General features: G+C 42.9%; 2 protein-coding genes across 2 annotated transcripts; one reads left to right on the forward strand and one right to left on the reverse strand.

The window, feature by feature from the left end:
- The first annotated feature begins 921 nt into the window (after positions 1-921).
- LOC120711975 (sister chromatid cohesion 1 protein 3-like) lies at positions 922-6239 on the forward strand. The gene is made up of 11 exons (XM_039997655.1): positions 922-1045; positions 2017-2278; positions 2368-2414; positions 2702-2733; positions 2808-2875; positions 2950-3320; positions 3469-3613; positions 4509-4651; positions 4748-5375; positions 5479-5611; positions 5732-6239. Exons 1-11 carry the CDS (start codon positions 922-924, stop codon positions 5828-5830), a joined length of 2052 nt encoding a protein of 683 aa, XP_039853589.1. The 3' UTR covers positions 5831-6239.
- Positions 6240-6355: 116 nt separating this feature from the next.
- On the reverse strand, positions 6356-9223 carry LOC120711976 (aspartyl protease family protein At5g10770-like). Its single transcript, XM_039997657.1, has 2 exons — positions 8917-9223; positions 6356-7904 (listed from the first exon to the last, which is right to left on the reverse strand). Exons 1-2 carry the CDS (start codon positions 9077-9079, stop codon positions 6574-6576), a joined length of 1494 nt encoding a protein of 497 aa, XP_039853591.1. The 5' UTR covers positions 9080-9223; the 3' UTR covers positions 6356-6573.
- Between the last annotated feature and the right edge of the window lie 5608 nt (positions 9224-14831).

Here is a 14831-nt window from a genome sequence, read left to right on the forward strand (position 1 = left end):
GGAAAGATTGGATCAAATGTAATTCTGACGATGCCTTTTACTCGGATGGAAGTGGTGCAACAGGAGCTGTTCTACGCGACCACCATGGCTGGTTTAAGGGAGGGTCGGCAAGATGGTACGCTACTTGCATGGATGTGCTAACTATTGAGGCGCTAGCTTGCAGGGATGGTTTGATTCTAGAGAAGAAAATTGGCACCACAAGAGTGCTACTTGAAACAGACTGTCAAGAACTTGTACTAGTTAGTATCACTAGTGCTTGCAAAATGAATGTGTTCACTCAAGTTTGGGAAAACCTCATGATAACACAAACTTTCCTTCTACTTCCTCAATCTCTTCCCATTTTTCCTCCCTTTTTTCCAACAAAAGGATTAACAGAAGTTGTACATCCTACCATAGCATGAATCATTCCCAATCTCCTGCTGTTTCCTTGGAGAAAATTGCATTTTTGGGACTCTAAACGTTGCGTTTCGCTAATTTGGGACTTCAAACATCGATTTCGTTAATTTGGGACTTCAAACATCGATTTCGTTAAAATGTCCTTTGAAACATTAGCTCTTTGCTATACATAACATTTGATCCTTTTAATAAATTTGGTAAATTGAAATACATGTATTTGCACCCTCTAGGACCCTACTCTATTATAAAAAGGGTAAGCGCAGCCTCTGGGCCCACCTGTCAATGGTCCTTCCTCAGCCATCCCGCCACAAGCCCACAACGCCCGAAAACTGCGCGCCAAAAGCAGTCTTCAATGTGGCGCCCTCCCGCCTCCTCGTCTTTCGAAAAACTGCCCTTCCCCACCAAAAACCATTCCCCCCCAAAACAAATCCGCAATCCCATCCCGTGTCCTCTCCCTCCCGTGCCGCCGCCGCCGCCGCTACCTGACCCCAGCGTCTCCGGGCGAGCCGGAGGGGGTCCGCAAGGATGTTCTACTCACACACGATCCTCGCGCGGAAGAGCCCGCTGGGCACGGTGTGGATCGCCGCCCACCTCGAGCGCAAGATCAAGAAGCCGCAGATTGAGAGCATCGACATTCCCTCCTACGCAGGTCCGTCAGCCTCGCCCCTTCCTCGCTCAAAGACGAGTTTTTTTCTTCTCTCGTCAGCCGGTAGAAGAAAACAGGATCTTTTTTCTCTCCCGATTGTTCCTTTGGTAAGGGATTCTTTGTAGCATCTGGTGGAGGCTAGCGGTGTTCTTTGTGTTCTTGGGGGGAAATGCGGGGGCGATTGGGGTCTCAGCAGGGAAGTCTTGGTTTTGCGATGGAATCATGGGATGCGATGGGTAAATCGTGCGAGGATTTGGTCCCCAGCCGGCATTCCCCAAGTTAAGGAAAATATTGTTGCCAGCATTTTGGTTACTGATATGAAAATTCGCGAAAAGAACGGTTCTTGTCACAGGGTGTCTGCAGAAATGCAAAAGAAATATTATTTGGTACTTCACTGTTGAGCGATTCGGTCTTGTCTTCCGGAATTGGGGCATACCTTGTTGCAATTGTTTAGCATAGGCCGTTTGCACAGATGATGTTGCTTATTTATGGCCAAAGCTAGGATTTTTTTATTCAGGCATGTACCTGTAGATTATATATGAGATTAATATGTCTGTTACCTCATCTATCATTTCTGGGAAAAATTCCTGTGAAGCAATGTACTATCTGAAGTTGTTCATGTTTGTCTTGAAGAGTAACCTTTTTTGCACTCAGTTGAACCAAATTCAAGTAGCAAAGTCCTTGTGATTTGGTGAGGTGAAGATTGGGACTGGGCATGGGGAAGGTTGGAAGTGACTTCGCGATTTGTTTTGTGGTCACTTGCAAGTTAGAAGCCTTCATTTTAGTTTATTCTTTTTGGGTTTATGCCATAATGACCATCTATTGCTATAATTTCGTTGGGAAAGTTTTCTTTTCCCATATCATGTTATCTATTGATGCGATTTCTTAATTCTATCCTACATTCAAGAATTTTTGTTGTTACTTCCCTGCTTTTGCCTTTAGTCTTATAATGAAATCGTTTTTTTTCTTTTCAGAGAGTATAATGTTCCCTGAGGTTCCGATTGCTCTAAGATTATCAGGGCATCTTCTTCTAGGTCTTGTTCGCATTTATTCATGGAAGGTGAACTACCTGTTTCAAGATTGTAATCGAATGGTAACTACAGTCAGAACTGCATTTTCTGCTGTCCAAGTCGACCTTCCAGTTGATGCAGACCGTGCTCCATTTGAGTCCATCACACTGCCACCAACATTAAATCTTGATGACTTGAACTTGGATGATGCAATTTGTGTGATGGAGTAAGCACTATCTGTTCTTCACATCATTGCTTTGCGCCATGAAATGCAATACTATGGATGTAATATTTTTTTTGTTCGACTTTCTGCAGGACCCCAGATAGTCATCAGAAAACTCGTGATCAAATTACTCTGTCTGGTAAGGAAAGTTCACTATAGTAAATACTGTTTGCTCTTTTTTGAAGCAACAAGCAGGGGCACACCCTACCTAAGTTTCTACTCCCTCCATCCCAAATTACTAGTCGTTTTGGCTTTTCTAGATATATCAATTTTGCTATGCATCTAGATATATATCATGTCTAGGTGCATAGCAAAAGTGATATATCTAGAAAAGGCAAAATGACTAATAATTTGGGACGGAGGGATTATTAGGTAAACAATTTTGAACCACAATTTCTTCATTTAACTATCTCATTGGTGTTGCAGAAGGAGAATATGTGATGATAGAACTTGATGAGGTATTACTCTGCGGCCCTTTATTTCTTTTTGTTTCTCTCGCAATCATTAAAATTTTACTTCTGCAATTGTGCAGGATGCTAGAGTAGAGCCATCAGCTCCTGGTGCATTATTACACATGGGGCCTACACCAATGGACGATGAGTACGTGTCTTTTATATATTTTCTCTCTTTCTTTCTTACTTGTGTATTCATGTTGCTTTTGCAATTATGTCCAGGACATTCCCTCCATTCGATGATGGTTTTGGAGCTGATAACAATCGCAATGAAGAAATTCCCATAGATCGTCCCCTAGGCAATTTGCCAGTAGATTCCAATGTAATAAATCAGACAGATAAAGCACTAGATCCACCGGAAACAATGCGTGCACATGAGTCTCCTGGCCTGATGTTAACAGAGCCAATACTTGGAAATGATGACCCCATGGATTTGAACAGTGATCCTTCACCTTTTGTGCAAAACAAGGTTATCACCCCTCCAGTTATTGATGAAACATCTTCTGGTCGACAAGCACCTGAGAGATCCAATGCCAATTTACGGACACCAAACACATTTGATGCATTTGCAGATGATGCACTGCCAAATTTTGGTTAGCATTTGTCTCCTTATACACTATGTACCTGAAGTATTTGTTTCTTTATTCAACTTCACTTGCATTACATTCTAATACCTATTGAAATTTCCCAATTGATGAAACACCTCCTAATCCAACTTTCCTTTTGCTTTTCTGATTTTAGACACCCAGCTACCTGAATTTCGGCTTGAGCCATCTCCACCTCCAGTACAAGAGAAGGATGATAATAGAAGGCCCAAAGCACAAGTTAACAAGAGAAAGAGGAAGAGAAGGGTGAAATTTGATGATGAAATTGTGCTCTCCAATGAGTAAGTTTTGATTGACCCTCAACTTTTTTTTAAACATTGATTGACCCTCAAATTTGGCATGACAGATGCTTACATGTTAACTTGAGCAAATTTTAGTGTGTAATAACTTGTAATAATGATTTAATTTTCTTGCCTGTATTTTTAAATGAAGCAATTGTTTCTCTCTGTTTGATGTATTTTCATATTATTACTGTGTTTGTTGGCCAAAAGATGTATCAATATTCTTGGATGTCAGCATGCTAGTATCCAATATGAGCCTTCCTAATGCAGGGGCTGAGTTCCTAGTCTTTATTATCCAATTTGTACTGTATACCTCATACTTTATGATACATGGTGATACCTTTGATATACAGCCCAAGTCAAAAGAACTAAAAGTGATCAGGCTTCTATTTTATACAGTGCCATTTATATGTTTTATCAAACAAGTTATATTTTTTATATTGTTTTCTGGTGTATGGAACATATAGCTGGTGGCACTATGCTCACCTTCATAAACTAGTTTGGATGCGCAAAATAATGTCCAAGGTGTATTGTAGAATAGTGTTTCCAATTATGTAGTTACGCACTCAAGTGCATTGGCTCTGCTTAGTTGTTTTTACATAAACATGGTGTATCACTGTATGAGTACTGGGGAATATTCTACACTGCCTCCATCAGCAATTTCTTAAAAAGCTTATTCACAGCTCAATACCCTTCATTGCCATTTGTTTGCACAAGTTCCTTTAGAAATTGGGGTTAATGAGTAAATGCTTTAGGGCTCATTCTGTTACAAAATAATTTATCCATATGCTTGTAGCACCAAAATGCTGCATTTGGCAGTGATAAATTCTTGTATGATATTATTTTATTGAGGTACTCTTTGATACTTATGACAATTTCATCTTCTCCCGTGCAGCTACATGAGGGAGCAAATTCATGGTGCTGGACTAGATGAGTTGATCTGCAAGAGGAGAAAGCTACCCCAAACAGCCCTTGACATGTGGAGATTCAGCAGGACTAACAGAAAGGGCAGCTTCTTGCTAGAACCTGTGCTTCATGGTAAAGCTTATACGCTTTTTGATTTCTTGGAGGTAGATAGTTTATTCAATCTTACGAAATCATTTCATACCCTGGATTTTTTTTCATTTTTTTCAGGGATGTGCACTAATCTTCACAAAACCTATGAGAGAAATTTTCCCCGTGTGAGTGGCCTTGATGCTGAGTGTGCATCTGGCGAACCCATGGCTGGTGTAGCAAATGATGGTCTGGGTGCACCACCTGAACTGCAGTTCAGCCCAAATTTTTCTGGAACAGCGGATTTACAGTCTGACCATCAGCTCACCACAAACCCTCCAGGAAATGCAGATGCACAACATGAACCTTTGCCATCCCCAAAATCACCAGGAGCAGCACCTGATGATGACATGTTGCCTGAGTTGCCCCGATTCTCACCAACGGGTATGCCATCTCCAATAAGAGGAAATGACACTCCTTACAAAACTCCTGGTGGAACTGCATCGTCTTGGCTTGGGGGAACGGGTGTTTCTGAAATACCATCATCTGGTGGGAACGGAACTGGTGTTTCTGAAATACCATCATCTGGTGGGAACTATTCATTACCCGGACAAAGTACTCGTGATTCGGATCATATGCCATTCCTGTTTCCAATCAATGAAGATGATGATGATCAACCTGAGATCCCTGGCCTCATGAGTACTCCTGGAGGGGTATCTAGTGTGGGTACTAGAACCACTGGATTAGGAAGCATGTCTACTAGAACAAGGTAACATATGTTTTTTTTTTGAGGCCGGTAGTGGTATACGTTTGAGCTGGTTGTACCCTTCTTATTTGAGTGGAAGTTGAGACTTTCAACTATGGCACTGCAGGGCTGTTGCGCTGTTCTTCAAGGATCAGGTGCCTTCACCCTCATCCGATGAGCAGCCTGGAAAATTCAGTTTGAACAGAATCTTGGAAGGAAAAGCAAGAAAGCAAGCTGCAAGGATGTTCTTCGAGACAACGGTAACATTTAGAACTGCAGATGTTCTTATTGGATATGCAATTGCTATACTTTTACAGCTCTTGGTAGTTTCTCCCTAGTGCTGATTGCGATTTTTATTTTGACTATATAATTTCTTTTAGGTTCTGAAGAGTTATGACTACATTGATGTCCATCAGGAGGAACCATACGGAGATATTGAAATTTCAGTTAAACCCTCGCTCTCTACAGCCAAACTCTGAGAAAGTTATTTATAGAGAAAGATTCTCTAGTTTGATTCGGGAGAAGAAACAGTAGGATTTGCAATGTTTATCTCAGTAACATTTTCGGGTGAGGCTGCAGAGGATGTTTCACGATGTTTTAATGTTCTGGTATCAAAAGCCAACTCACAAGGTTCAGTTCCGACTTACGATTGTTCAGCATGTGTTCTGTCAACTGAAAACGAAGTGATGAAGGGTTCGAATGGAGATAAGACACTTTAGTAATAGCTTCTGAAGGATATGGTAGCTATCTTTTAATCCCATCTGGAACGTTTGGTGGCTAGGGACTAATTTAGCTTAGCGAATACCAGTGTGTAAATACTAAATAGTTGTGATATCGTACATATGTTTCTTGTTCTTCATTCAAAGTCTGTTCCTTTTACTTGGTCTACTAAGTTTTCATGATAGTACACCGTTATGATAGATTCTTGTCAGAGCCATCTAATTGTGTGGATTTGAACTGTGGAATCTCATCAAACTACACCCTAGTCATTTGATAGGCCACACTAATCATGCAGTAAATCGGATTGAAACGCCAGCCGTTAGCCACAAGAGTTCTTTGCTAGTCAGACCATCATCCTTTCAACTGTGGAGATTACATGGTGAATGAACGGCGTAAAGATTGGCGAAGAACATAGTTTACACAACACCAAAAGGAGGCGAGGAGAAACAAGATATTTCACTCCTCATCTCTGAACATCTTGTGGAGTCCTCCCAGTTTAGCTCTATACATAGCTGCAGTCCTCGTCGGCGAAGCCCAGCCTGGAGCCCACCGTGTCATACACCACCCTCTTGTTCTTCTGCTGGTAGTTGCCGATGATGGGCGTCTGGTCCTCGTACGACAGGCTCGCCATGGCCAGGCACACCTGCGACCCGTCCTTCCTCACCACGAACAGCATCCCGGCGGCGTCCACGGTCACGTCGGCGCCGCCCTCCAGCCGCAGCGTCAGCAGAGGCACCTTCACCTCGTCGTGCCCCGTCAGGTCGTAGCACGTGTCCAGGATCGAGAAGCCCGGCGCCGCCTGGTAGCCCGCTGCCCCGAACTGGCGCGTGAACTCGGCGCGCACGGCGCGGTACACCGACGGCGACAGCCGCGTGATCACCGTGCCGGAGTCGATGAGCACGTTGCTGGCGCCGAGCCCGGCTGCGGACACCGGGGTCCCGCCAACGGCCGCGCCGGTCACGTTCAGGAAGTAGAACGGCGGCTGCGCCGGGTCGGCGATCATGCGGGTGTACGCCACGGGCGTCGTGTTGCGGTAGGACGACGCGTTGCCACCGAGGGAGAGGGACCCCGCGGCGTCGCCGGAGGTGGTCGCCGGCAGGCAGTAGGAGAACGCGCCGCCGTACCGGGACGCGGTCTGCGAGACCAGCGACAGCTCGGTGCGGCCGAGGCCCATGAGCCCCGCCGTGCCGCCGAAGAGGCCGCGGTTGCTGAGCCCGCACCCGAACACGAAGCCGTCGAGCCTGGCGCCGCCGAGCGCGAGCGTGTCCGTGGCGAGCACGCCGCGGCTGAACGACCCGTCGCCGTAGGCCAGCGCGTAGTAGCACTTCTCGTTGCTCCCGCCGGTGGTGGCGCAGGAGCCCGGCGTGCCCGTGGCGGCCTTGAGGGAGGCCGCGCACGCCGACGCGTTGCACCGGACGGCGGCGTAGGTGGCGGAGCCCGCGGGGTCGAAGAGCGGGTCGCGCTGCGCGTAGCACGTGGAGCAGGGCTTGCACTGCACCCACGTCAGGTCGCTGCCCGTGTCCACGATGACGGTGAGGTTGGTGACGGCGGAGCCGGAGCTGCCGCCGAGCCCGATGGTGGTGACGTAGTTGAGCGTCTGGAAGCTTATGCCGGGGGTCAGCGGGACCTCGGCGGAGCGGGACTGCGTCGTGGACGCTGCCGCCCTGTTATCGTGGACCTGCAGTGAGTTGGCACGCGCTTCGTCGGCGGCGAGGAGGCGGCGGAGGTATCGGTCGCGAGCTGCGGGCTCGTCGGGGATGGCGGTGAGCGAGTGGTGCTTCAGCTCTAGCACGGTGGTCGGTGTTCTTGCTGCCCCTGATTTCTTGCGCTCCCCTGAAGAAGATGACAGACACCAGGAAGTTAGCAAGGAGAGAAATGAAGATTCGCAAAATACCTTGAATTTTAAATTACGGATGATTTTAGATGCCAAGATTAAATAGAAGTATGGTGGTCTCATGAGTAGTTCATATTTTTATATATACTCTTGGTAAGGATTAATTAAGATAAAATGTGGCAAACTGGCCTGGCAAGGTTAGTTAGCCACGAAAGGACGACAAGTACACACGTGACCCCACTACCCCAGTAACACAAATCTTTTTTTTTTCAGTAAACATAAATTCTACAACTCTAGCCAAATAGTTATTTCAGATGGACCATGCGTTGCATGTTGACTAAGTCTGGAACCCGCATCAAAATTCTGGATATTTTAATGGAGGAACAAGATGCATGCCTTAAAATTCTGGAATCTGGATATTTTCATGGAGGAACAAGATATGTAGCTACCATCAAAAATGCATCTTCTATATTCATTTTTAACATTTGTTTGAAACTTGCATAGGACACTAACGATTTAGACTCCAATCCCGCTTTCAGAATTTACATATATAAGAATTTGTCTAAACATACATGGGTACGTTATTTTAAAGTTACAAACTTACAATGCACAAGCGGACTCTGAATAATGCAGTATTACAATTTACTTGTTCAGTAGCTAAGTTTTCATCAAGCCTGGATCCACCATTGACATTTAGAGCTACTCCATCCACGGCAAATCTAGATGCATAATTTTTATTATTTGTCTAACATAGTATTTATCTAGATGCATAGCAAAAATTATGTATATATATTTGGCAAAACGAGCTACAATTTAGAACGGAGGGAGTACGATTTAGCAAACATATAGCTAGAGCAAGCAATGTCGATCTTCTTCTTTTGCAGTCTACACATGATCCACAAGCTGAGCCGTCGAGGTCAGAATTCATGCATGCATGCGAGTTTTTTTTAACTACAAATTAAACAAACTAAGAAAGCACCTCGGCGTTACTGCATCGAAATTCAGAATTACCTAGCATGTCAGCAGCGTAGCGGCTGTTCCGTGCCTCCCTCGCGGCATCCCGTTGTCCATCCAACTCACGCAGGGAGACCACTGCGCTGTTCCCGGCAGCTGCGGCGGCGAGAAGGAGAAGCGCGACGACGCGAAGAAGAACACGGCCGTGAGCGGCCACCATCGTCGTCGCCGCAGGCGCGCGCCGTGGGCTAGAGCGGATAGATGATACGGAGTAGATCTGACAAGCCCAGCCGGCAAGGCGGGGACGGAGGAAGCGACCAAGCGGGAAGCTGGGGCGTGCAAGAGACAAGAGAATGTGAATGTGAGAGGGATCGGGGATGGATATATAGAGGTGGAGAGGTCACTGCCTGTCAGCGCCGGGCTTGGACGAGTCCGGGCGAGCATGCGCGCACGAGGGCGCACGAGTCCACTGCAACCCGCTGTAGCGCGGCGGACTATCTGCGATCACGGGCGGAGAGAGAGAGAGAGAGAGCCGGCAGAGGCGACCGTCGGGGAGGTGGCTCCTTGTTTGGTTGCGGCGAGGAGGGTAGCTGGGCGTGCGCGATGCCCCAGGGGCGGCGGCACGCGTCCGCACCTGCTCCCGTGACCGATGAGCCGTCGCCGAACATGCATGGCCCCGGCCGGGGGCGACGAGGGCAGTGGTCCACTCTGTTAGGTAGTAACCAGTGGCGAATCCAGAAATTCTTAAAAGGGGGGCTGATTTCTTTTTTCCTCTCTTCTTCCTCTCCTTTTTCCTCATCTTTTCTTCTCCAAAAGGGATAAGTCTATTTTACAACCTCGAACTAGTCAAGAAGTCCGTTTTTTAACCTCCACTATGAAACCGGGTAACATAGGCCCTCGAACTGGCAAAACCATCCGAATCACCCCCTCGATCACTGCAGCAAGATGTTTTAATGGCGGTTTTGCTACAGTAACATTTCCGAATTTCTGGAATTTCACACCTCTCAATTAAATAATAAAGAAAGCATAGTTAATATTGTCTAAAAATCATGATATTTTTTTGGGAGGTAGATAAAAAGATAAGGAATCTATTTTGGCTAGATGTGCTACAATAGACATAAAGGAATTTGAATTATAAAATTTTAAAAATAGGTAGAATTCAAAATTCCTTGAATTTTTAGGTCAGCTAAACCTATGATAAAAATGCATTAAAAATATGATAATTCATAATTTTTTATTTAGTTTAGTTAGGTACTTTTTATTGGCCCAAGTTCTATAGAATATTTATAAATTAAAATTTGAGGAATCAAATTTGATTCAAATTTGAGCATTGCGAAGGAATTCAAAAACTTTCATAAAAACTTGGGCCAATAAAAAATACCTTATTAAACTAAATAAAAAATTATAAATTATCATATTTTTATTTTATTTTTATCAAAGGTTTAGCTAACCCAAAAATTCAAGGAATTTTGAATTCTACCCATTTTTAAAATTTTATAATTCAAATTTCATTATGTTTAATGTAGCACATCTAGCCAAAATAAATTCCTTGTCTTTTTATCTATCTCCCAAAAAATATCATGATTTTTAGACAATATTAACTATGCTTTCTTTATTATTTAATTGAGAGGTGTGAAATTCCAGAAATTCGGAAATGTTACTGTAGCAAACCTCCCTCAAAACAGCTTGCTACAGTGATCGAGGGGGTGATTCGGACGGTTTTGCCAGTTCGAGGGCTTATGTTACCCGGTTTCGTAGTTGGAGGTTGAAAAATGGACTTCTTGACTAGTTCGAGGTTGTAAAATAGACTTATCCCTCTCCAAAATGAAGGGGGGGGGGGCTCCATGGTGTTTTTGGGTCTAGGGGGGCTGGAGCCCCCCTAGACCCACTGCTGCTTCCGCCACTGGTAGTAACTGTTGCTGCTGCTACCATGCTCATACGGCGCCGCAGAGACTTTGGGAGGGGACGCCCGCCAATGTTCGGAGTCGTGCGTGCGGCTCCGATTCGAGGTGTCGCAGAACCATCTGCTTCGGGCTGCTTCTGTTATTCTCCTTTCCCGAGGCTCATTTTAGGCAGACGGTCCGTAATAGCTTTGCAGATACGTGGTTTCTCTTCTTTCACAAACATTAGAATTATGGTTCATTGGACGCTCCCTCACAACATTAGAATGTAATAGTTGAAATATTAAAAACGTGATTTAATTCATAATTGTTCTGAATCAACAATCTGTTCCATTGGAACAAATCTAATAATTTTGTTTTCCTAAGGAATTATGGTCCACATGATGATTCATAATTTGTTCTAAATCAACAATGTGTTCCATTGGTGTTCCTGATGAATTATGTTCCACATAATAATTCACAATTTGTTCTAAATCAACAATCTGTTCCATTGTTACAAATGTATAATAATTTTGTTCCTGAGAAATTATATTCCACATGATAATTCATAATTTGTTCTAAATCAACAGTGTGTTCCATTAGAACAAATGTAGTAATTTTGTTCCTAAGAAATTATGATCCACATAATAATTCATAATTTGTTCTAAGTCAACAATCAATTCCATTGGAATAAATGTAGTAAATTTGTTCCTAAGGAATTATGTTCCACATGATAATTCATAATTTATTCTATATCAGCAATGTGTTCAATTGGAACAATTACAGTAATTTTGTCCCAAAGGAACTTTATGTTCAACCTGATTAATTTGATTTTAATTCATAATTTAATTACTAATTTTTTCCAATATGTTCTACATTATTACTAATTTGTTCTAAATAAACAATGTGTTGTATTGTAACAAATCTAATAATTTGTCCAAAATGAATTATGTTTCACTTTGAGAAATTTGAATTTGTTCCAAAGATAAATTGAAAATTTTGTTCCACTTGAGCAAATGTAATAATTTGTTCCTAACAAATTATATTCAACACGATTAATGTGATTTAATTACAATTTGTTCTAAATCAACAATTTGTTCCATCGAAACAAATGTAGTAATTTTGTTCCTAAGGAATTATGTTCCACATGATTAATGTTATTAGTTCATAATTTGTTCTAATTCAATAATGTGTTCCATTGGAACAATGTAATAATTTTGTTTCTGAGGAATTATGTTCCGCACGATAATTCATAATTTGTTCTAAATCAACAATCTATTCCATCGTAACAAGTGTACTAATTTTGTTACTAAGGAATTATGTTCCACTTGACAATTCATAATTTGTTCTAAATCAACAATTTGTTCCATTGAAAAAATTTAATAATTTTGTTCCTAAGGAATTATGTTCCACAATTGGGTTCCTGTCGTCTATGAAGAAAGAAATAATAGATGAAAGAATCAAATTGAATTAAAACCACCCGCGCACCCCAGATCGTGTCTTTGAGCCCAAGCTTAATTCATAATTGTTCGGCCCAATTAACTCCCACGCTGCCCCAAATCCCTTTCTACTTCTGTGATACTTCATATAGCAGTGACTAGGGTTACCCCTAATGGGACCCGGGACGCTGGCCGGCTGGAAGATGGCAGCTAGGATAGGATGATACTATTCGCTGTAATAGCTCAGAGGGCGAAGCAGCTCAGCAGCTCCGAGGGACATGGATCCAAGCTTCTACGTGCTACTCAGATATTCTGCAAATTGATTTTGCAAGAGAAAAAGGAACCTAGACGGGATTACAGAAATCTTCCTTTCCACACTCAGATACTCTCTCCATTCCAAAATGTATAGATCATTCTTTATTTTTTTTAGATTTATAGATTTTTGTTACCCACCTAGATATATGTTTATTATATCAAAATAGACAATACTCTGAATCTAGAAAGTCCAAAATGATCTATATCTTTTGGAATGAAGTAGAAGTTAATTTTCCCGTAGAGCATGAAAGTTGCCTATGGCCGGTTAAGATGACAAGTTTAATCCATCATCGTGCTTTTGCCCAATTTCATGAAGAATTATCTATATGCTTGGAGTAATAATTTGTTTCACTTGAACTTTTTTTTTGTTAAACTAGATCACAGAAAATTGGAAAAGAAAAGGAAAAAATATCCAAAATTACCCTCCTAAGTATGGCCAAATAAAGTCCGGATAATCAACTCACTAAAATTTTATTGGGGTTTTTATTATGTTCTTTTGTGTGAGTTTAAATTAAAATTGAAACAAATAACTACTATTGACCAACCTAACTGACTAACTAAACCTAACCAGGCTGCTAACATCCCTAATTGGACCTAGCCCAACCCACTAACCGTCAATCCTATATATCTTTCAGAAGATTTTTTCCCCACCTTACATTGTTTGAGATTCGTGCAATCATCCACAATCATTAGATCTACCCAGTCAAATCCTAACCCTACCGTGCCTCCTTCCTGCCCGTGCACCTGCCACCACCCAAGGGCCGCGCCGCCGCCGCCTCGCTCCGCCTGAGAAGAAAGTGGTAAAAATGTTGAGTTTCAATATTTTCAAAATACTACTTCAACATTTTCAAAATGCTAGTTCAGCATCAATTGAGTTTTAATAGCTTTTATAGATGATTTGCTTAACTATCTTCTATAAGATGTATAGGAACCACCGTAACCCCCCCCCCCCCAACCCCAGGCGCTAATCCCTAACCATGGATGAACCTTGGAGATCGTTGCGCTCGTGCTGCCCTCGGTGCGAAAGGGGAAAAATGATGCGACGGCTTCGAGTGGAGAGTGACTGAGCAGGGCCTGCATTGTGGGTCAGATCGTCATCGTACTGAAAAAGAAACAAACGGATGCCAAACTAGGCAGCAGGATAAGACGGACGTAAAGGAACAAAGCCACCGAATAGGTGCCCCGGGTGTAGTTTAGCTTTTATCCTTACTAGTATAAAGTGCGGCATGCACGTAGTATTTAAAAGGATGCTTAAAGATTTAATTAAGGATATGAGAACACTATAACTATGACACTATAATTATTTTCATCCATATATCATAGTATATATAAGTGATAAGAGTACAATCCTCAAACCAAGTACTAAAGCAGTTCAACAGTAAGCATGTAAATACATCCCACCAAGCTAGCTGAGGAACCATCTTGCCTGTAGTCAATGTGTCACCATTTGCTAATCTCACTTGTTGGGGTTTGATGTACTTAGTTGGAAGGCCCAGTTTGTCCACAAATGCTGAGCTGATAAAGCTGTGAGAACTGCCACTATCAATCAGAATCAGCATGACTTTGTTGTGTACTAGTGCTCTTAGTTTCATGGCATCCCCTTTTTCTGCTCCAGACAATGCATTGAGTGATAACTGGCAAAAATCAGAGGCTAAAGTATCCTCTATCTCGAGTTGGTTGAGTACCTCTTCTGTGAGTACTACATCCATATCATTGAGTGCCAATGCATTCAGTTGGTTTTGTGGCCTTTTAGTGCAGGATTTGAGATTATTTGCATCAAAGGGCTCTCTGCAATAGAAACACAGGTTGTTGGCCTCCAAATAATCCCTTGTTTGTCTCTCTCTCCACAATGGACTGGTGCTGCTACCTCCTTTTTGGTCCAGTTTAAGTGGAGGTGCACTGGGTTTGGCATTAGTGGCATACTTGTTCCACTTATATTTCCCGTTGTCAATCACTTGCTGCTGAATTTTGGCCAAGAGGATAGCTCTTTCCACTGTATCTGGTACTTGGGATTGAACCACATTGCCTACTTCAGGTTTCAAACCCCTTAGAAACTGAGCAGTAAAGAACATCTCTCCCAGTTCACTGTTGTGCATTGTCACTTGATATTGCAGGTCTTCAAAAGTGGTCTAGAGATGACAATTGTTGCGATTCAAGTAACCGAGTAAGTGATTCTCTATAGTCATTGTTCCCAAACTTCTGTTCCACTGCAGAAATGAATGATGCCCAATCATCTAACACATGTTTACGCTTATAAACCTTGAGCCACCTAGATGGTTTCTCATCCATGTGCATAGCTGCAATAGTAGGCCACATGGTTTCTGGAAGGTTAAATATC

This window comes from Panicum virgatum, chromosome 6K, assembly GCF_016808335.1.
Source record: "Panicum virgatum strain AP13 chromosome 6K, P.virgatum_v5, whole genome shotgun sequence".
NCBI classification, from domain to species: domain Eukaryota; kingdom Viridiplantae; phylum Streptophyta; class Magnoliopsida; order Poales; family Poaceae; genus Panicum; species Panicum virgatum.

Excerpts from the sequence above, each read along its gene's own strand:
- LOC120711975 (XM_039997655.1), top strand. The coding sequence starts at position 922 with ATGTTCTACTCACACACGATCCTCGCGCGGAAGAGCCCGCTGGGCACG. Across the intron at positions 2,734-2,807 it reads TGATGATAGAACTTGATGAG|GATGCTAGAGTAGAGCCATC; the intron begins GTATTACTCTGC and ends GCAATTGTGCAG. Across the intron at positions 3,614-4,508 it reads GAAATTGTGCTCTCCAATGA|CTACATGAGGGAGCAAATTC; the intron begins GTAAGTTTTGAT and ends TCTCCCGTGCAG.
- LOC120711976 (XM_039997657.1), bottom strand. The coding sequence starts at position 9,079 with ATGGTGGCCGCTCACGGCCGTGTTCTTCTTCGCGTCGTCGCGCTTCTC. Across the intron at positions 7,905-8,916 it reads CTACGCTGCTGACATGCTAG|GGGAGCGCAAGAAATCAGGG; the intron begins GTAATTCTGAAT and ends CATCTTCTTCAG.